Here is a 23,066-nt window from a genome sequence, read left to right on the forward strand (position 1 = left end):
ATTCCTTTTATTCAAAGGCTACACAAAACTGTCACAAAATTATGGTTCATGATGTTGACAGTCACTCACATTATGTCTCAAATCAGATCCGAGGACTGGTTTTTGTTAATGGATTTTTCCTGCTCACAGAATCTCAGGTTTGCCTTTGGGGGAATGGCATACCAATATCAGCCTTCCCTTCGGCCTAGCTCTATCCCTTCACACATTTACAAAATGTGTAAATGCTGCCCTGGCGCCATTGCATCTTTAGGGCATTTGCATATTATTTATATTGACGATTGGCTAATATTAGCACAGTCAGCACAGATGGCAGCACAGCATCTAGATGTTGTGCTTGCACATCAAAGACACCTAGCGTTGAGACTGAACACCAAGAAAAGTATGTTAGTCCCAACACAGGTGATCACATTTTGGGGATAATATGAAACACAACGATGATGCAGGCACAGATGTCTCCTGCTCGTGTCATGTCCATTTTTCACATAAGTGAATGAGATGAAGCTAGGTTAATCGCACATTTGCATGTTCAGGGTTACGCGCACATGTCTTCGTACTATAGAATATGTAAAGATTTCGTGTTTCTGTCTTAAGGCCCGAGGTGATGTGTGGTCTGTCGCTGCATGACATTAATGACAGATGCATCTCTCTTAAGCTGAGGATCAGCTATGGAAGGCCAAAAGGGGAAAAAAATGTCCAATCAGCTTAAACGCCAGGAAAAGTGTGCTTCTCCACTACAGAGGACCTGTTTTCTGGGTGTAATATGTATTTCAATGATAGCAGGCACGGACTTTAATTACATGGTGCCAAGAGCACTTATATGACCCAGTTAACTGCCCCTTAGTACAGTTCTGGAGTTTTTGTAGGAGCAGTGGCAGCAGGGCTGCCTCCTTTGACCATTAAGGCTTATGTGGCAGTTATATCTGTCTTTCATACCTTAGTGGTTGGTCCCTCATTAAGTAGAGAACATCTATTCATGCGTTTCCTGTGTGGCATTCGGAGCTTGAGGCCTGCAAGTCATTTTAGGATCCCTGTCTGTGTTCCTGGAGGACTTATCAGGGGCACCATTTGAGCCATTGATACCATTTCAGAAAGTTTCTTACTCTGGAAACTATTTCTCCTAGCTATTAGAGTTTTATTGGCACTATCGTTTTCACTCACCTGCCTCGAGTTCGCTCCAGGTATGGTGAAGGCTTTCTACCCTAAGGTTCGGAATAATATTCCACGCCCCATAATATTGCAGGCTTTCAGGCCTCCACCTTTAAAGGATTTAGCCAGAGGGCGCTTAATTTGCTATGCTTAGTGCGTGCACTGGACATGTATGTGCATAGTACTGCCCGGTTCAGGTGAACAGAGCAGTTATTTAAATGCTTGGGTTCGGCCCGGACTGGGTTCCCGGCCACCAAGCAGCCTTTAAGTAGATGGATAGCCGAGGCTATCCCATGTGCTTATGAAGCCTCTTGACGGCCCTTTCCTTTAACCGTCAGAGCCCATTCAACTTAAGGTATGGCAGCATATAGGGCCCTGTGGGCAGGGGCCTTGATCCGCAATATCTGTGATGCGGCAGGCAGGTCCTCACCGCTCAATTTTGTACACTTTTGAGTTGAATCTCAACTCTATTCCTGGTGATCGCTTTGGTCTCAGTTGTGCTTTCTACACACAGACAGGCACTTGTAGTCTGGCGGATTGGGTATAACGTTCCCCATAGCGTCAGCTCTGACGCAGCGTCGAAGTTCCCTCGAAATGGAACGTTTCAGGTTACGTATGTAACCCTTGTTCCCTGAGAAGGGAACGAGATGCTGTGTCTTCCTGGCCATACTTCCGGCGTGCCTGAATACCCGTTTTGGCTCATGCCAGATAAAGTGGGCGTTCCTTTCTGCCGTATTTATGCTCGTCTATGACGTCACGCCTAACCATTGGTGGAATATGATATACATACTCAGACGCCGTCACGCTGTAGGCATTCGCCATAGCGTCAGCTCTGACGCAGCGTCTTGCTCCCTTCTCAGGGAACAAGGGTTACATATGTATCCTGAGACGTATAAACCATAAAGACTGAGGAATCTTTAGTGGGTTAAGTTCAGAAAACAACAGCAAGATTAAGTAACACAAACACAAATGGGACATTTACACTTTACATTACAACATTTTCAACACTAACATTTAAAGATAATGTTTCAAAGTGCACGTTTTTGATAACGACATGCGCATGTGTATAAACAAAACAACAATGGCGACCTACAGGACTGTGTTTGTTCAAGATACTGAGTTTATCAAATGCTTCTCCAATAAAGTTTACAAAATTTTGTTGCTTTATTTACCAGGGTCAATCTACCTCATTGTCTATCTAAATAAAATTGCTCCGAGGTCTTGATCATTTGCATTTATCACTCTGTAGAAGAATGTGTATGTGCACAGGCATGTAGTGTTTCTTCACAAAGTAAATGCGCCATCTACAGTACTGGCCTGGCACACGTAATACAGGAAATTGTGTTGCCTTAATGTAAAGCGTGTTGTGTAAACATTGATTTTTTCAAAAAGGCAAAGAAAAAACGTTTCTGTATTTTACTGCAACATTGTCGCCTGAGTCTTCTTATGTTGGTTGTATTTGAAAAAGCTAAAATCTTTATAAATGTCATTAACAAGATTCTGATTGGATGAGTCATAATCAAAGGCTTTGAATATAAATGCATGTCTCAGCAAATTCTGGCACTAAGTCATATCTTACTGCGACAAACAGTTTACAACAATAAACTCTACTCTCAACCAAGGAATTTAGCAGTTTGTAATGTTTTTACCCTTGACACGTAAACTTTGTATTTTTAGATTTTGAAATTTAATGATCTGCATTTTTTTTAAATTTCAATTAAAAAAATTATAAAGTACTGCGTCAACTATCAAAATTGTTAAAGAAGAGTAAGTACAGACTTCAAACTCAGTTAGCTGTAGCAGTTTGTTTTATTTTGATTAAAAAACATTTCTTATCTTTTTACATGAAACACAGTCAGACAGACAGAAATGGACAGAGAAAGAGGAAGCAGACGTGTCGTCAGTTCATCTACAGATTCTTTACGATGTTTTTCAATCATAAATCAGGAAGTGAAGAGAAGCTCATCTAGAGACGCAACGTCTCTCAGTTCTATTTACACAAAAGTTCCAGAAGACACAGCGTTCGTTTTGTTGTTGAACAATACACTTTGAACTTCAACAATCTTAAACGCAGGAAGAGGGAGAGGCGTTGAGTCAACGTCCTCAAAACGCAACGAAATGATTGGTCGGTTTTTCAACACCACAGAAGATGATTGGTCTGTGTCTAGGCAGGTGGCATAGCAGTTTTTTATGTCATTTTTATTTGCCACACTACCACAGTCTGATAAAATTACTGTACTCTGTGATCCTATGACTTTAACCTCTATGATGAGAGCCTGATCCAAACAGTAATCCCTCTCGAAGAGTGAGTGTGTGTGTGAATTTTTGGCATGTACAGTATCAAGAGCTGCAGTGTCTGGTGTACAGTTTTATCACATTCTGTAAAGTCAGACACACATTCAACACACCACCCTGAAAACAAGAGGAAATCCCCATGTACAGAAATACCCAGCCTTAACCAGACTGAAGTGGTTTGCTGGTCTCAGCCAGCAGGTGTTCGGCCAGCAGGTCTCGCAGCGTCATCATCGATCAATAAACAGCCAGACTAGCTTGAGCAGACTGTGAAACCAGCTAACCACCTTAGACTGGTGTCAGCTGTTTTACTTTCAGCTGGAAGGGGATGGAAGAGATAATGGATAAATGCTTTGATAGTCTGGTTAGAAACGAGAGATGGCAGAGGTTGAGGATGTGATGAAACAGTGATGCATCTGAATGGCAGTGAGATGATCAGGGTGGGTGTGTGGGTGACCAGGAAACAGAGACATGGAGGAGGAAGCCAACATCATCATCATCATCATCATCTCTGAGATCTATCATAGATTTAATTTAAGGCTGTAGTGCTTATCAGTAAAATCTAACCACAAACAATCATTTATCAATGTACTAGCAATGTGAAAATACGCAGATGCATATTGTAAACTCAACTACATCTCATATTTACCGCAAAATCAAAGTTGTTTTGTGTATGGAACTCTGAGGTTTACATTAATTCACTATGACATCATCACTTTTCACCAAATTATCATTACTCTAATGGAACAGGTGTTGCATCCAGATTTTCACAAAGGAATTAATTGTTAATAGTTTTGGATAAACGGGATTTTTTTCTCAATACAGTTGAGTATGAGAAGGCTGAAAAACGCACAAAAAGAAGCGAAACGGTTTTAAAATCTTTCTTTTGATTTTGTGGTAAAATATGACCTAGACATGTTCTTGACCATTTCCATAATATTTACTAATTACGATGATGATGAAGATGTTTATCCTCAATGTCCTCCTCCAGATCTGCGTGTCCTGGTCACCAGCGCCCTAGTCACAGACTCGTCACCAGCTGCATCTGTCCATCACCTTCTCCCTGCGACGGTTGCAGCGCCATTCGACTCTCATCACCGGTCCGACGTGCTGGAGGCTGGTAAAAAGCAGAGACGTGAGCCTGGCGTCCTGCACTAAAGTACAGCTCGTCCGGTGGGAGGGTCGAGTGCGGGTCCGGTCCCAGCGCCTCGGGACTACTATCGGGATAGGACGAATCCCGGTCTCGTGCATACAGAGAGGTGGAGTCAGGTCCGGTCCCGCCTACTCCGTCTGCGATTTCCGCTGAGAAGCTCTCCGAGTCCTCCTCGCTCTGGTAGAACACAGACTGAGCGTGCTCCAGAAGGCGAGGCTTATCCGGCAGGCGGGGTTTGTCAGGTAGCCGAGGTTTGTCCGGCAGACGTGGTTTTTCCAAAGCTTTGTACAATAACTCCTCCTCGTCCTGCGGAGGTGGGGGAGGAGGGCGGGGCAGAGGGCGCTGCGGAGGCTCTCTGTGACCCGTCGACGTGGCGTAATCTTGTCGATGCATCGTCGAATTGGTTCCGTTGCCGTAGCGATCGGTGGAAGGACGCAGGTTGCTCTGCACCAGCTCCGATATGATCATCTTCTCCAATGCTGCTGCGTCGGAAAGGTTTCGTCGCAGACCGCTAGTAGACTCCGCCCCTCTGGGTGTCAAAAGGCCAGGGCTAACCTCTCCAGACACGCCTCCAGAACCCACAGGAACGCCCCCCAGAAGATCAGCGCTTCCTCCATGCAGCGAGTAGCTGTTGTTGTAGTTTCCGTTCAGACGAACTCCCTCCAATCCACAAGACTCACGACTGCGTGACAGAGTGCCCTCTATGGGACAGAGAGAGAAATTGCAATTACTTTAGCCAATAACGTGAAGATAATTTTGTTCTTAATGTAAAAAAGTATTGTTTATAGTGAAGAAACAGCATGTAAGAAACAGACAATGAGATGATAATATTAGCATAACATCGACATTAACCTTTTTTATTTGTTTTACAAAACACAAGAATAATTTATTGTGTCAATTTCTTTTGATGTCCTGCAAATATATTTTTTATGGCTGCAAAGAGTAAATTCAAATTTGTATGTCTGATTAAAGGGGTCATAGTGTGAAAATCTGACTTTTTTCATGTTTAAGCACTATAGTTGTCTCCCCAGTGCTTCTATCAACCTTGAAAATATAAAAAGAACTAAAGTATTGGAAAACCCCTCTCTGCAAGCATGTGAAAAATTAGGTAATTCAGATTTCGCCTGTTTTGTGACGTTTGTAGCAAGTCTTATTACAATAATACCACCCCTTAATCTGCACTATCCAACCACAGCACATTTAATATGCTATAATAAATTGTCTGTGGACTATTTTGAGCTAAAATACGCACTCTGGGGACACCAAAGACTATTTTACATCTTAAGAAAAAATCTGACCCCTTTAAACATGATGGCAAGCAACGTGGAACAGACAAGTGAAATGAATTAAGTACTAATATATTTGGTTTGGTTAAGTGAATGAAATGGGATGAAGATGCATCATTAAATTAGGAGAAACATTAGAACACATGATCCATACTTGAGTTTCTGAATGTGCCTGCAGATCAGATCACAGAGAGACAAACAGAACGAGAGTAAGACAGGAGAGAAGTACAGAATAAGAAGAAGTGAATACAGATAAAAACATTCAGAACAAACACCGTAAATACACCAACACATTTGCTCTTAAACACACTGACCTGTAGCATTAAACACTGCTGGTGATGGCGGATTAAACGTCTCAGCCAATAAAGTGTTGTAAGGGGAGGAGCCAGAACGGCTCTGCAGCATTGGATTGGCCAAGAGGTGATTACTCATAGTTCCTGGGGAAAAACAGCTTGCGTTATTTCATAAACGTCACGGCGAGTATGATAGTCAAAGACTTAAACATCAGAATGTGTGCCTCTATTGCCATCTATGGTTAACACATGGAACTGCAAATTACTTCTATATTATATATTATAATAACTATGTGTATTTCACCTCAGGGCATACCTGTCAACCCTCCTGTTTTATACCATTCTTTCCCGCCAACATCCCTTTTAAACAATTTCCTGTATTTCTTTCGTATTTTTAGTCTTTCTATTAAAAATTCCACTCTCCGTATTTCTGTAACACATCACTCAAACAACATTGAAACAAACTGCCAATGAAACAAGAAGAAGAAAAGCTTCCCGAATAAGGGTGAAGAATGATGAGCTGTGCGCAAAGCTACCACCGCCATGAGCATAAGCATGCACTTCTGCCCCCATCGTACACAAACTCGCATATTTGGATGTGCGGGCTGATGCGTGTGGTGGGGTGTCCATTTTTCTATTATAACTTTGCGTGTAGGGAAACACTGCTGTTTGTACTTTACTTCTTAAATCAGAAGGTGTTAAGGTATGCAACGTCTGCAACCTATGCAAGAGAGCCATACAAAAAAATGACATAGGGTATAAACTGCAAAAATGAATTACTTAGTACTTTTGTCTTTTTTCAGTACAAATATCTTAAAATTCTTAAATCAAGATGCATTTTCTTGATGAGCAAAATAACCTAAGAAAAAAAGTTTGTGTTTAAACACAGATTTACCTAACTTTCAAATTAATTTTTAGGTTATTTCTTAGGTCACTTAAGCAAAAAATCTGCTAATGGGGTATGAAAATGTTACATTCATTTTTCTGCAATTAGGTGTTTAAGAAAAAAGTAAAATTTCAAGATTTTTATCTTATCACTTTGACAGTTTTTTGTGCTTGTTTTGGTTTATAGTTTTAGGAAATAGAAAATTTCCCTTATTTTTAAAACCCAGTGTTGACAGATATGCCTCAGGTGTTTGTGTATTTGATCCCGAGTAAGTCTGTGTGTTTATTTCACCTCTGGTGAGTGTGTGTGTGTTGTTGATCTCTGCTGTCATGAATGATGACTCTGTCTGCCGTCGAACAGTATCGTTCCACATCCTCCTGATACGACTCTACACACACAAACACACAAGGTAAGGTTGAGTTGTTTGTGTCTAATTTGAAAATAATCAAATGACGTGTTTTCAAGTTCCACATGCTTTTATCAAATCACTTTTACATTTGTAGTAAATGCTCACTGTCTTTTATTAAACCCATAGCTGCAGTCCTTAATGCTGATTGGTCAATAGCTGTGTTTTTCACAATGATTATTAATTCTTTTACTGTTTTTATGTCACAAAAACATTGTAGCGGACATGGAATAAAAAAACCTTCTTTACTTCTTTCTCTCCCTTGACACAGGGATGTGTAAAATAATTGTTGTATTTTAACACTTCTCAGACCACGTCTTCCAATACAACTTCATCCCAATAGTATATGTCTAAATGCACACTTTGGCTGTGTCCAAAAAAGCTCCCTATACCCTTAAAAAGTGCACTTTAGGGGACATCCATTTGTAGTTGTGTCTGAAATTATAGTGGACATTTCAAGTGCACCTATTTAATCTCATAACGCACAACAACAATGCATGTACAACCAATGTACACTCAATGGCTAGCCCCTTTCCCTGTGAGGCGCGTAACAAATAAACTCCCGCGTTTAGATACAAGATGGCACTTGCAGCACTTCCGCTGCTTAATGTTCGAATTTTTTCGTTTTCATTCACTCATTCAAGTGCACTATATTAGCAAACTAACGTAGGGAATGAGGGTATAGAGGTTATTTCTGACAAAGCCTATGTGTGTGTGCTACCTGTCTTTGCGCTGGTGCATGTCGTGATTGGCTACCGCCATAATAGCGATTGTTGCCTCTGTGGGCGGAGCTCTTTAGGGAACCATGGGAACTGGTTGAGGAGGCGTGGCCACAGCAGGATGACTGTCGCAAACATTTGCTGTATTCTTTCTGCACCTAATACACACAGACAAATATGACACATTTAACAAACAATATCAGAACCCTTTTAGTCTGAACTGCTTGTAAAATCCCTCTTATGTAAACTGAATGGAGATTGTTTGTGTCTATGCTGTAGGCTCCAGTATACTCATATTATATACCCCTCTTGTTTTTGGAGGCGGGGTTTAGATTCAGTATGTAACTTTCCGCAAAACAGTTAGACTTCAATGAAAAACATGACAGCTGTGGAAAAACGAGGAGCATTGAAACATCTGGCTGTGGCGTTTATTATGTTATAGCAAATAAAAGACTAATAAAAGGGAATATTTTAAAAACAATCTTTGGTGTCCCCAGAGTGCTTCTGTGAAATTTTAGCTCAAAATACCCCACAGATTATTTATTATGACATGTTAAAAATTCCAATTTTTAATGGCAATTTTAGGTGCAAGCAATAATGTGCCATTTTTGGGTGTGTCACCTTAAATAAGCTGATGAAATGCAAACACTGATCGCCATAATGGTGGTTTGTTGAAATTGAAACTCAATTGTGCTGTTAATTATTTTAGTACCTACGTCACAAATTACAGGCCAAATCTGAATGACAAAATTTTTCACATGTTTGCAAAGAATGGTTTACCAAAACTAAGTTAGTGGGTTGTTCTTTTTCACGTTTTCTCGGTTGATAGAAGCAATGGGGACCCAATTACTTAAACATGGAAAAAGGCAGATTTTCACGCTATGACCCCTTTAATAACTCTCCTATTATAACACTTTGATCTACACAATAACAGCAGATAGTAGCAGATGTCTTATATTAAAATAAATGGAATAAAACAGACAAACCTTCTTCTGCAGGGCGCAATGGAGGAGGAAGATGAACATGCCATGTAATGCATTGAAGGAGGTGAAAAGATACGCCATCACCACACTGCTGTCATTTATAAACAACAGGCCAAAAATCCATGTGAGAGAGACGAGTAAGAGCAGGGTGACGGAGCTGAGCGTCCAACATCTGGAGAGAAACCACAGAGAGAAATCACATTACAGTCCTGCTGTCCATGAAGAAACAATGTGATTATCAGATCTCCATCTTATATTTGATAGTGTGAAGTATAGAGGCATGACCTCTGACCCCTGCGCTCTTACTTTATGTTGTCGAATCGGCTGGAGTCTGGCTTCAGTACAGTTGAATGTCTGAGCATACGGTGTACAGTGATGACCAGCACGGCCAGGTTCAGCTAAAAATCAAAGGCCACACGTCATTTACAAGAGAAATTTACCTCATTTTATAGTTTATACAGTAAGTTGCCTGTGTGCACATGAGACAGCATGCAGGATGCAACCATATATATTTTAAAAGTATGCATACTGCATGCACTGTATACATTCTGCCCAAACAGACGACTCTGGGCCGGATCTGCACTGGAGTCGTCTGTTGCTGGTTGAATACTGAAAATGTAGTATAGCAGGGGTTCTCAAAGTTTACATTCAAAGGTCCAAATCTGAATTCTCATCATTTTCATAGGTCCGGAAAAAACTTTATGTAAATCATTTGTTTATATAACAAATCAACACAAATAGTTTGGGAAAAACGTAAGTGTATTTTGCATTTAAAGTAAAAAATTTTTTTTAAACATAAACACAAGAAATATGCCAAAAGTAACCAGGTGCAAAATACAGAGCAACCTAATTAGAGAAATGGCACAGTTTGTTCTCCATCAGATGCATAAACCGTGGCAAAAAAGTGTGGTTGGTAGGCAGAGACACTGACCAAAATTAGGGGTGCGCCTATAAATTGGCTGATGATTCTTGCTATGCTTCTCAATGAATTACGGTGAAATGCCGCTACATCCAAAAGCCAGGGGGCGCTCTCGTGCAGAAACTCAATATGCGCTGCAGACGAAGAACTAGACACACGCAGCTCCAGGAAATGTCTGGATATATTTATATTGCTGTTCTTCAAACCTTTTCAGGTATTTTCATGATAATAAAGAATATGTATAAGATTATGTTTGACGAGTGGTGCTTTTTTAAATGCATGTTTTAAACGACTCAAACCAACAGTGATTTCAGATTGATAAGGACTTACTGATCAAAAGCCGTAGTACATGAAGTAGCTGTGCATAATATCTGGGTGTGATGGCTACAGCATCACACAGGAAATTTTTAAATAACTCGTTTTATTTTCGGACCAGGAATACTCTCAAATCTAAAAAGAAAAAAACTAAACGAATGGTTTACAAGCTTAATATGCATTTGTAAAGTAGCAAATGCACACATTTAATCAATCACATAGAAATTAATGCACTTGTACTATGAAGTGGACGCGGGTCCGGATCAAGTTTCCGTCGGGTCCGGATCCGGACCGGAGTCCGGACTTTGAGAACCCCTGTAGTATAGTATAGCAGTACAGTAATCTGAACACAATTAGGGTACAGTATATGTGAGGATTATTTGTTATATTGACTAAATCTCACCAGGATAACAAGGGAGGCAGGGCCAATGAATGTCCAGATGAAGTAGTTATCCACCCTCAGCCAACAACTACACACACACATAAACACACTATATTGATATATATTTACATATACTGTATTCAGTACCGTATATATTTGTGGGAACTTTTCATTCACATTCATTATGTTTCCCGAATCATAATTACTATAGGCTTAAGACAGAGATGAGTGTTTTGTGAACATTCAATGATTTATTTTTTTGTGTAAATGAATATTTGTCATGTATTTAGTCAATTCTAGAACTTTTATCTAAAAAAGTAGAGCGAAAACCGATCTCATTTCTACAAAGCACACATCAGATTCACAAGCCTCCAGAGACTCACGCTTTAGTTCCTCCATAGCTCCTGTAGTCGATGGCAGTAGAGATGGCCACCACTAGTGTGGGGAAGCCGTATGCAGAGAGGTAGTAGTATTTACGACGAGACGTCTCGCTTTCGAACACCTCCACCATGAGAACGTAGAGCTGAACCGTCTCCATACAGAGCCAGCAGAACACAGACAACAGGAAGAAATGTAGAAGACCAGCCAAAACGGGACACACAACCTACACACACAAAACAACACAAACCAATCAATTCAAACACACCGGCACAATGCTGGAGAGGTAAATTAAGCTGGATTACAAATTTGCAGCTGATCTGAGGTCTGATATCAGCTAATGTGGTCTCATGTGATCTTCTTTAGTCAGCTGATAATCTACTGTGGTTTTGATACATCTGGTCTGATCTGATGAGATCAGATTTTGTCTAGTGAACACTAATCTGATCTGGTTTAGTCTGCAGTTTGATTTAGTCTGAATTTATTTTTTCTGACCTTATGGGTTTGGTTTTGGTCTTTTGTGCTCTTGCTTTATCTGATGTGGTCTAGTGTGATCTTTGTTTGTCTGATGTGGTCTTGTTTAATCTGATGTGATCTGGTTTAATCTTCATTTGTCTGAGGTGGTCTTGATTTGTCTGATTTGATCTGGTGTGGTTTTGTTTTGTCTGGTGGAGTCTTGTTTTGTCTGATGTGGTCTAGTGTGATCTTTTTTGTCTGATGTGGCCTAGTGTGGTCTTGTTTGGTCTAATGTGGTCTGGTGGGGTCTTGTTTTGTCTGATGTGGTCTAGTGTGATCTTTTTTTGTCTGATGTGGCCTAGTGTGGTCTTGTTTGGTCTAATGTGGTCTGGTGGGGTCTTGTTTTGTCTGATGTGGTCTAGAGTGATCTTCATTTGTCTGATGTGGTCTTGTTTTGTCTGTTGTTGTCTTGTTTTATATGATGTGGTTTTGTTTTGTCTGTTTTAATCTGGTGTGGTTTTGTTTTGTCTGGTAAGGTCTTGTTTTATCTTATGTGATCTGGTTTGATCTTCATTTGTCTGAGGTGGTCTTGATTAGTCTGTTTTGATCTGGTGTGTTTTTTTATCTGATGGGGGCTTGTTTTGTCTGATGTGGTCTAGTGTGATCTGCTTTTTCTGATGTGGCCTAGTGTGTTTTTTGTCTGATGTGGTCTGGTGGGGTCTTGTTTTGTCTGATGTGGTCTAGAGTGATTTTCATTTGTCTGATGTTGTCTTGTTTAGTCTGTTGTTGTCTTGTTTTTTCTGATGTGGTCTAGTATGATCTATTGTAATTTTCTTTGTCTTATGTGGTCTGCCGGGGTCTTGTTTTGTCTGATGTGGTCTTGTTTTGTCTGTTTCAATCTGGTGTGGTTTTGTTTTGTCTGATGGGGTCTTATATTGTCTGATGTGGTCTAGTGTGATCTGGTGTGATTTTCTTTTGTCTGATGTGGCCTAGTTTGGTCTTGTTTTGTCTGATGCAGTCTGGCGGGGTCTTGTTTTGTCTGATGTTGCCTAGTATGGTCTTGTTTTGCCTGTTGTGGTATTGTATAATCTGATGTGGTCTGGCATGGTCTTGTTTTTTATGTTGTGATCTTCTCTTACTGATGTGGTCTTGTTTTGTCTAATGTGGACTGGTGGGGTCTTTTTCATGGTCTGTTGTGATTTTGTCTGGTCTGATGAGATCAGATTTTTCTGACGAGCGCTCATGTGGTCCGATGTGATCCATTCTCTTGAACTCACTGTGTAGTGCGTTTTATCCATGCCGATGAGGAAGAGGAGCTGTGAGACGAAGAGGGTGAGGCACAGGTTCTTGTGGATGGTGGTGCGGTCACTCTGGAGGCCACGGAGGCAGCAAAAGGTGGAGATACACAACGCCAAACACACCAGAGAGATCACCATCCCCACCCACGTAATGACGAACAGAATCAAGCCCTGCATGCCGCCCGGATACTAAACACACACACAGAGAGAGAGAGAGAGAGAGAAAGAGCATTGAGCTAAAGAGACACAGGTGTACAAACAGAAACATGTGTGTGGTGTTTAACTCACAGCAGGCTGCTGGTGGTTCATAAGCACAGCGAAGTTGGTGAGATGTGAGCAGGCACAGGTGGTGTGTGTGTTGTTACTGTGTAGACGTCTACAGCCCTGAGAAGACCACTGACCCTTCATCGTGCGCTCTGAGTAATTCCAGAAGGAACAGTTGGGGCTGAAGTGATTCTCCAGCTGTAATAACACAAACATCCTTTTTGTTTTCACAAGAGTCGGATTCTCATTTAGATTTTCTTGTGCAAGACTTATTTTTGTGAACACATGCCTGCCTATGTTGACATTAATTTATACTGTGGGTCTGGAAAATCTGAAAATGATTATCCCAGTAACTTAGTTTTCTTAAACCATTCTCAGCAAACATGTGAAAAAATAGGTCATTCAGATTTCGCCTCTTTTGTGATGTGGGTTGTGAGTCTTATTACAATAATATCGCCCCTTAATCTGCACTATCCAACCAAGGCACTGCCATTTAGTGCAGAGAGAAAGAGAAAAAATAATTGACAGCACAATTGAGTTTCAATTTCAACAAACCACCATTATGACGATCTGTGGGGTATTTTGAGTTAAATCTTCACAAGCGGACCCAAAAGACTTATTTTACATCTTAAAAAAAACTCATAATATGACCCCTTTAAACGTTGCAAACACATTCTGTGTGATGTGTGTTTATACCTGCAGGTGTCGTAGAGTAAATACCACAGGCTCTGTCAGAAACACTCGACTTGACTCTTTGTTCATAGACGCAGAGATGATGTGTGAGTTGACGGCAAGACTGTGTCCACCAGCTTTCACCTCCCCTTCTGTCTTTACTGTGGCGTTTTGAGTGGTCAGAAACAAACCCAGATTCTTATAGAGAGTAAAAACCACCTTCACCTGACCTGATAAAGAGCAGAAGACACTGTCTGTACATATGACCACTGGATACGTCACACTAGAGAAAGAGCTTTATTTCAGCTTACAATAATGAAGTATCTGTAAGATACTAAACGTAAAAATACTGTTCTCACATAAAGACCGATAATAAATAATATAAGAATATATAAGAAGTCCAATACAGATTATAAAGTGTATACAAAATCACAAAGAATCAAATTTTTATATAACTAGAAACGTATTGTAAAAAACCATGAATACTCTGTGCTGATTTTCAACCTTAGTAATGTTTAATATGCAGCTATATGGAATGGGATTTTGGACCAGTGACATGTCAGTATGTGTGGACCCACCCAACACAATGTGACAAAAAAACAAGACAGCAGCTCAATGTCACTGTACGACATCTAAAAAAACATGGAAGAGATTATGATCTATTATTGATATTACACTGCCACAGACACATTTAGCTCAGATCACTATAAATTGATAGCACAAGCTCTCAGAATAACCTTCAGCATCAAACACATACTCATCACCACGGCAGCCATGGGATGAGGGTAACCATGGTGACTGTTGCCATGGCAGCGATTAGAGAACCATCTCGGATACGTGTTAATACTTTCTGTTGGTCTGTATGTTGTCTGGTTTAGACCTAACAATCTATCCACAAGAAAATGTATAGTAAGTCCATAAATAAAAAAGGGTTAAGAGAGAGAGACAGGCAGGAGAAACAGTATCAGACAGAGAGAGAGAAAAAAGAGAGGGACAGACAAAAGAAAAACAGGCATAGAGAGAAAAAGAGAGAGAGAGAGATAATCACTGACCATTGCGGCTGTATTGTTTGATTGTGGATGAGGACACATGTATGGTGCTGTCACTGTCGTAAGTGTTAGGGAACGACAGATCCTTTAACTCCATCTCTGTGTTCAGCACATACACCTCCAGATCTGACAAACAAAAGTTCAGACATTTAATCTTTTAATTGACACAGTACAACAAACTAATATATATTTTATATGTTACACCGAATGAAGAGATTATAAATAAATTTGTTGGTAAATGAAACAGAAAGCATTACACTTGACTTTACAGAGTAGTGATGGCTCTAATACAAACACATTGTGTAAATCAATTATATTGATTAGTGCAGAAGTTCTCTAGATAGCAAGACATTATTGAAACAATGTTGAAAATATTTGATTTGTCAATGTTAATCCCGTTGAATCAATATCATGTTTGCATCCTTCATTAAAATCAACAAAATGCCATTATGGTGATCAGTGTTTGCTTTAGTTGGGTCCTTGACTCTTGTGTTTTAATGTTACGTTGTATTTTGCTGTTAAAGCATTGTTGTAAAATACATCTGCTACTACAAAGAAAACTAAGATCTAATGTGATTAAGTAATTTAATTGTAGATTTACCTAAATAATATTTCTTGTGTGTAGGCACAGTGTTAATGATGTGAAAAAAATTGATGATATGCTGCAATGCATGCTAGGTATCAACATAGTACTAGACTAATCCATGACTCCCAGCATGCATTGCAGTTTTATCTGAATTAGTTTAATGATTGTCAGCATTGTTGAAATTTGTATAATTAGTGATGAAGTCTAAATTTGTCAGTATTTCATTCAGTATTCATTAACAAACCAGAACAGTTATAATTATCCTTAGTCATAAAATGATCAACCTCATTATGTTAAATAGCTTAATTTTATCTCATCCTGATGGTAACTTAACTTTGAAACACATCTCACATGTGTTTCTACTTAAACACATACAAACACTGAAAAAAGTCAAGGGTCAGCTAAAGCAAACACTGGTCACCATAATGGTGGTTTATTGAAATTTTAATCTTTTTTCAATATTAATGGAGGGTGCAAACCTGATATTGATTCAATAAGAGCAACATTGACAAATCAACAACTTTTAACATTGTTTCAATGGTTGCTTGCTATCTGGGTCTCGTCTTTGTTCCTGGAGGAACCCAACACAAACAGTGTGTCGATTCGAAAGATAATACAGATTCGTCTAGAAACAGGGAGTTACTGTGTTCGAGGTTCATCTGAACTGCCTTACCAACATTGGGAGCACGATCACTGAAGTGACCCCCGTATAGATTATTGGCCAATAGGAACGCTCCTTTCTCCATGACATCCAGGAGCATGGTGGCAGCATGAGATTGTTCTGTTGTGTTCATGTCCTGCCATGACTCCAGCGCCTCCAAACGCAGCAGATTATCCACTGTCTGGACCACGGCCTAACAAACACACAGACATGTGACATCACACCATTGACAGATAAGAGTGTGTGTTTGTGTTTGTGATGATTGTTTACCTGAATAAATGCTCTGCACGTCCTCTCTCTCTTCTGCAGCTGAAAGTCACAAACAAAACACTTATTCTGGTGTCTTTGCTTGTGTGTGTTTTTATGTACTGCTATTTGTATTTTATTGGCATAACCTATTATAGGCGCGGAGCTGTATTGGTTCTCTTGGTTTTCTTCATCGTCACTGTTATGCTTGTGTGCGTGAGTTTTTGTTTGTGTGTGTGTTATGTGTTTTTAGGTGTGAGCACCTTGTTGTAGTTTCGTGTGGCTGACTCTTTGTTTCCAGGTCGGAGAGCCTGTAACTGTGAGTCCAGAATATCTAACAACTGCTCCATCAGACGCACAGAGGAAGTGACATCACCAGCATAGACCCTTCCCCTTGTATGATTGACAAGTACAGCAGCGATATGTGCAGCGTTCTCTCCGCTCTTGATCTACAGAGAAAAAAGATCAAACATCTGTCTGTCTGTCTAGCCTTGTTATGTATTTCTGTATACCCCTGATAACCCCTGACCTTTTGAGCGATCTGGTTGACCCACGGTGAGGTGCAGTTACTGAGATCAGGACCTCTGGGGTTCCACACCACCTCATCAGCCATACATTGATATGATGCAATACCTGTAAACACAGAGACAGAAAGACAAAACATGATCAGCCAAGTTTCAGAGTTCAACATTTGAGATCAGGATGAAGTAAGATCTGATTCTGCTGTGGTGTTTTCCACTGGAAACCCTCTAAGCATATAAACATGGGTGTGTTGTTTTCATGCAGCATTCATGGCTTATTCATAGTGCAGAAGATTGTGTGTGTGTGTGTGCGTGCGTGCAAGCGTGAATTGATGTGTAACACGCAAACAGACCCACTCTAGGGTTCATAAAGAGTGCAACAAAGATAGATTATAATCATCTCACAAACAACAGTCTGTATTAAAGGAATAGTTCAGCAAAAAATACAAATTCCCTTATGAATTACCCTCAAGCCATCCAAGACACCGCATACAGCAAAAATACATTTCCCTGGCCAAAAATACGTTTAAATATATATATATACATTTTGTAGAAAGTAAAGCTTAATTAAATATATTTTTGAATTTGAAAATATATCTAGTTTTAACCTTCATTAAGAATATATAAGGGGCAACAAACACAATTCTAATTTTAGATCCCATACTGCAAAAATAATTTTTTCCTTACAAAGTTTGTATAAAATGTATAAAGTACAGTAGGTATAGGTACTGTACAGTATGTATACAATTTTATATGAATATACTTAATTTGAACATTTTCAAACCTGTTATGTTTGAGACATGAGTATAAATGTGTTAAAATACATTTCAAAATATACACACAGGATAATCCCCAGTGTTAAATTAACTCTACCAGTGTTAAATCAACACTATTTGGTGTTTATATAATCCACACCAAGATCGGTGTTAAAAAAGACTGGTGTTAAAAATATAACTCTGAATCAGTGTTAAAGTTAATGAGATAATGAAGTGATGATTAAGACATTAATGGTGAGCACCTGCTGGTCATTCAAATCAATTACATTTTGGACATTTTCCTGTCTCTAAATTTTTATTTTGATGACTCGTTTTCTGGGGAAAATTTCAAAATAATAAAGAAAGACAAATTACTAAAAGCAATAGATGAATACTGTTAGGTGTATGCCTCCAAAAGCTGCAATCTTTCACGTTTGCCTCTCTATCAGCATCTCGGTTTGAAAAATAAAATAACTTGCAGAGTTATTTTCTAAATGGATAAGTTTGACTGATAAACAGCTGTCAGAACAAAATACAAGTGCTCAACTATTCCAGCATCCACACACGTGATTTAGTAGACAAATCTTCTTTCTGACGTGATGTCTCACAAGTCAAATAGACATTTATCACAAAATGTATCACATTAAATCTTAAGTTTGTGTTTGTTATGAGTTCATTTGAAGTCACCATTACTGTGATTAGTGTTTCATTTAGTTAGGCATTTGTCCCTTGACTTTCACTGATCTAACTCTCCTCTTTTAGCAATAGCAACAATGTTTTAGTAAGACCACTTGTTCATTGCTTCATGTAGAGGGAAAACCTTCCAGACCTTCTCAGTTTATTTATATTATATTCCACCCTACAAATCATTGACACATTTGATCACAAATTATGAAGAAACAGGCATATAAAAAAGCTCTACGCAAATGACATTGTATTGAACAAGGCTGCCGAAATGCTTTAGTGTGTTTTTGTTGTTGTTTTTGCTTAAGAGAGACTTCATGATTTCGGATACAAATCTCAACAATGGTGACAGTTAATGGTAAGAAAGTTGCTAAAGTTTTGTCATGTTGCAATGCATGATGGGATGTATGATTGAGTTTGGGACCCAGAATGCATTGCGTCATGAAGCTTTGTTGTTGATTGTCACCATGATTGTGTTTTATAGGCTGATTGTTGATGTCTCAGTGTGTCTGACTAACACCACAGATTAGATTTGGGTAAACAATATTTAACTCTTCAGGGTATGTGGACTTTTATAGCGCTGTTGGATTTCATGGGAGCCTCACAGGGTTTGCAGAACATAAATTAAACACTTATATGCAGTGATTGCTTTTTTTATGATGTCATTGAATCCCTAGACTTACACTTTCATAATAATTAACATAGCAACAGTAATACACTACATTTCTCTCATCTTCCTCTGCTTTAACAGATGTGTTTTATAACACATTGCCACAATTAGCAGAAGAAACTAATACTAAACTTCAAGACCCAAGTACCCAACTAAAGGAAACACTAATCGGACCAATGGTGACTTACTTTATTAACCAGATTTCTTTAGAAGTTAAACCTATCATCCATGTAACTCTGCAAGCAAGTTGTAATTTTAGTTTTCAAACAGAGATTATGATAGTGTTCATTTAACTATATATGGTGATTTCATCTATTGCATTTAATAATTTGGCTTTCTTCAACATTTTAGTATTACTTTCTCCAGAAAAAGAGTCAACAAAATAAAATATTTAAGACAGGAACAGTTCCAAAATTGAGTTGATTTGACATGGAATGACCAGCAGGTGTTCATCATTAATGACTCAATCACTTCATTATCTTATTAACTTTAACACTGATTTAGTGTTTTTTTAACACCAATCTTGGTGTGGATTATATAAACACCGAGCAGTGTTAATTTAACACTGGGGATTTTGCTGTGATAGCCAAAAATATATTGGTGAAATTTTTGGGCAAACAAATTTCAAAATATATTTCAGTACATATACTTTTGTATATTTTAAAATATGTATGTTTTGTATAGTTTAAAATATATATTTTTGTCGTATGGGACATCCATCGTCCAGATACATCCAGGTCCATAATTTGTCAAACACAATTTAAGTTATTTTAGAAAATGTCCTGGCTCTTCCAAGCTTTATAACAGTACAAAACGTGGTCCACAATTTTTCAAGCCCATCCTTCACAAAGGTAATCCACATTGCTCCATAAAAACTAGCTTACGTTAGCAGCCAATGTGCATTCACCAGAGAGTTTTAGCATAGTATGTAGTGTACGATGCGTGGTGAAGAAACGCAGAGTCACAGCAGAGAGACTAAACAATGTCAGTCACGAATAAGAAAAAGTCTTCACCAAGAATTTAAAAAAATGGCAGAGGATTTGAGGGCCTTGCTACCCTACTCTTTGGTGTTCGTCTGAAAGATGATGGATGTATCTCAGATGGCTTGAGTGTAATTAAATCATGGGGTAATTTTCAACTATTGCTTTAATACATCTCTCTCACATTTACAGTCCTACATGATGACGCCAGGAAAAGTTTTCCTAGGATGTTCTGGTGGTTTCCAGTGTAAAATATTCTTGTGTTTCTGTGATTTTGGCTCATGTCCTACAGGATTTTTTTAATTTGCCATCTCATATACACCACGTGTAAATAAGCTCAAATGTAAAAAGTTTTTTTTCTTTTATCTGATCTCGGGTATGCACACATGACAATACTCTAAAAACAGGGGTCTTAAACGCAAACTAGATAGGGGCCATTTCTGAGAATGACATCTCGTCTTAGGGCCGCAGAGCTAATTTAACATAAAAATCATCTACTGCATTTAAATTCTATTATTTAACATATAATACTTAAAAAAATATAAGCAGTGCTTTCAATCTTTTTTATACATTATTTTATAACAGTAAGTAAACCTTATCTTAAATAACTTATCTCAAATAACTCTCTATTAAGACCTTGGGTAACACTTTACTTGAAGGGGTGTTCATCTTCATAATCATGACATGACACGGCGACATGAAGGAGATTTTATGCACATATGACAACTGTCATTAAGTGTAAATTGTTCAATTATGTAATTTTTATGTAAAGATTACATTGTTCAAAATGACTTTGTTATGACAACTTGACATGAACCAATACATCATAACTTAAATATTCTGACATAATAATGGCAGAATAATTATCAAAGTTAACATTTCATTAAACTGTCATTTAAATGTCATTAAGTGTTAATACTATGTCAAATAATTTTAAATACCTTAACAGAATACAATACATAAAAAGTGACAACTAACGAAATGTGTTTATTTTCTCACACAGATTGTTCTGAAATTTTCTGACATAGAAGAAAAAACGAACAAAACATTTAATAAATTAACTTTGCAGCAATATGTACCAAACGCTGCATGGCTTAACCCATTATTGTACTGTTTCCATTTAATTTTAGGTAAATCGGTCTCCAAATGCAATAAAGTATAATGTCATAAATTTTAATTATTATTATTATTGTTGTTATTGTTGAATGATTAATTTTATCTGAAAACTTAACTTAAAAAACATTATGAACCGAAGAATATTCATAATGTTGTTATAAAACTGTTTGACAGAGTATTAACACTTAATGACATTTTAATGAAAAATTATATTTGTACCACTGTAGTTGAGGTCAAGGAAAAATATTCATTAATAACGCTGTTATAAAACTATATGACAAAGTATTAACACTTAATGACATTTTAATGAAAAATTCCATTTGTATCACTGGTAAAAGTGGTCAGTTATGTTGTCTTGGTACTTTCAAGTTGTCATGACAAGTTATGAAGTATTGGTTCTTGTCAAGTTGTCATAACAAAGACATCTCACACAATGTCATCTTTGCATTAAAAAAATGACATAATTAAACTAATGACACTTTATGGCAGTTGTTATAAACGTACATAAAATCTCCTTCATGCACTGTAAAAAAAATCCGTAGTTTTTACGGAGAAATACTGGCAGCTGTGGTTACCAGAACAATTCTGTAAAAAATACATCTTAAAACCGTAAAAACACCACCACCACAGTTGTATGCATTACAGAGAACTTTTGTAAATTTTACAAATCTTACCTGTATACAGAATTTCTTTGATTAATTAACTGGTTAGAAACTCTTATTTTTTAATGGTAAAATGCAGATGTGATTGCCAGACAACCACCCTACAAATATATGAACATGTAAACAACTATTTGTATTTCATTAACTAATATAATTTCATTCATTTCTTAAAATATGTAGAAAACCACTATAATCCAGGTGATGCAGACAGCTGCACAAAGAAACAAAGTTTGTTGTGAAATTATTACAAATTGTTTTCTAATTATTTACCAACAATTTAAAAAGAGACAGTGGTCATACACAAAGATTGTATCATACAAACAAATACAAAACAACATCAGGGTAAGTTATTAAATCGCTCAGTGTCTATGAGTCCATTTTACAGAGTTAAAAAGTGACACTTAAATAATGACATGATGAATGAACATTAATGATGAAATAGAGAGTCAAAACACAAGTACATCTGAACTACAGACAAAATCTTAGTTGAACATTAACTGTATAAATATAACATATAAACACATTCAATCGCTCAAGATCTCACCAGATGAGAATTAAACACAAACACCATTAACATCTACACTTACAGTATTACAAACCAGTTTGACTTTATTTGGTTTGTTTGAAGTCACCATTATGGTGATCATTGTTTCCTTAAATAGGGCACTTGGCTCGTAGGTCTTTGGGTTAAGCTTTCTCTGACTGTTAAAATAATGTGTCAATACACATAAGCTATGGTCTAAGAAGCTGAAGTAAATAAAATCAGGTGATGATGGTACATTTTTAATAATTGTCTAGCCATCTTAAAGTTTACCAAGCAGGTGTTCTCATCAAATCTCTAACTGTGAACATTAAGTTTTCTCTGTTCCCATACAAATATTTTCTTGTGGGACAATGTTACAGAGTGGCAATGGATTTAAATAATTAGACTTATAAACAGTAAAAATAATGTCAGACGATTCTGTGACTAAACAAAGTTAGTCTAGACATCAAGAATCAGCATACAAATCACAACAACGGTGACCCAAAACATGAAAGCTGCATGCCGCAATGCATGCTGGGTATTACCATAGTACAAACTTATCTAGCATGCATTGCACTTAATCTGAATTAGTTTTTTGATGGTCACCACTATTGAGGTTTGTAGGTTGAATCTTGATATGAATATGAAGTGTCAAAAAAACTTATTAACCAGTCCCAAAACCATTACTTTACAAAACTCTTTCTAGCCCAACAGCTATATTTGCAGAACCTACAAACACCAGACATTAAACCAATTTTTCTCTTA

General features: G+C 38.0%; 1 protein-coding gene across 2 annotated transcripts in view; it reads right to left on the minus strand.

Annotated features, from left to right (window-relative positions):
* Window positions 1-2,948: 2,948 nt before the first annotated feature.
* The window catches only part of LOC135750626 (adhesion G protein-coupled receptor L1-like), a 49,174-nt gene continuing 29,056 nt past the window's right edge, over window positions 2,949-23,066 (minus strand). Inside the window, exons 9-25 of one of the 2 annotated variants that reach the window (XM_065269548.2) lie at window positions 16,920-17,023; window positions 16,654-16,839; window positions 16,415-16,453; window positions 16,157-16,337; window positions 14,901-15,023; window positions 13,873-14,078; window positions 13,201-13,374; window positions 12,892-13,101; window positions 11,164-11,384; window positions 10,802-10,868; window positions 9,471-9,562; window positions 9,168-9,336; window positions 8,184-8,339; window positions 7,348-7,444; window positions 6,192-6,314; window positions 6,032-6,049; window positions 2,949-5,292 (exon numbers count right to left, since the gene is read on the minus strand). In XM_065269548.2, the coding sequence (XP_065125620.1) occupies window positions 4,460-5,292; window positions 6,032-6,049; window positions 6,192-6,314; window positions 7,348-7,444; window positions 8,184-8,339; window positions 9,168-9,336; window positions 9,471-9,562; window positions 10,802-10,868; window positions 11,164-11,384; window positions 12,892-13,101; window positions 13,201-13,374; window positions 13,873-14,078; window positions 14,901-15,023; window positions 16,157-16,337; window positions 16,415-16,453; window positions 16,654-16,839; window positions 16,920-17,023 (2,999 nt within the window). In that variant the 3' untranslated portion in view covers window positions 2,949-4,459. The remainder of the gene's footprint in view (window positions 5,293-6,031; window positions 6,050-6,191; window positions 6,315-7,347; window positions 7,445-8,183; window positions 8,340-9,167; window positions 9,337-9,470; window positions 9,563-10,801; window positions 10,869-11,163; window positions 11,385-12,891; window positions 13,102-13,200; window positions 13,375-13,872; window positions 14,079-14,900; window positions 15,024-16,156; window positions 16,338-16,414; window positions 16,454-16,653; window positions 16,840-16,919; window positions 17,024-23,066) is intronic. The other variant, XM_065269549.2, reaches the window with a different exon arrangement.

The sequence above is a fragment of the Paramisgurnus dabryanus genome, chromosome 4 (assembly GCF_030506205.2).
Source record: "Paramisgurnus dabryanus chromosome 4, PD_genome_1.1, whole genome shotgun sequence".
NCBI lineage: Eukaryota > Metazoa > Chordata > Actinopteri > Cypriniformes > Cobitidae > Paramisgurnus > Paramisgurnus dabryanus.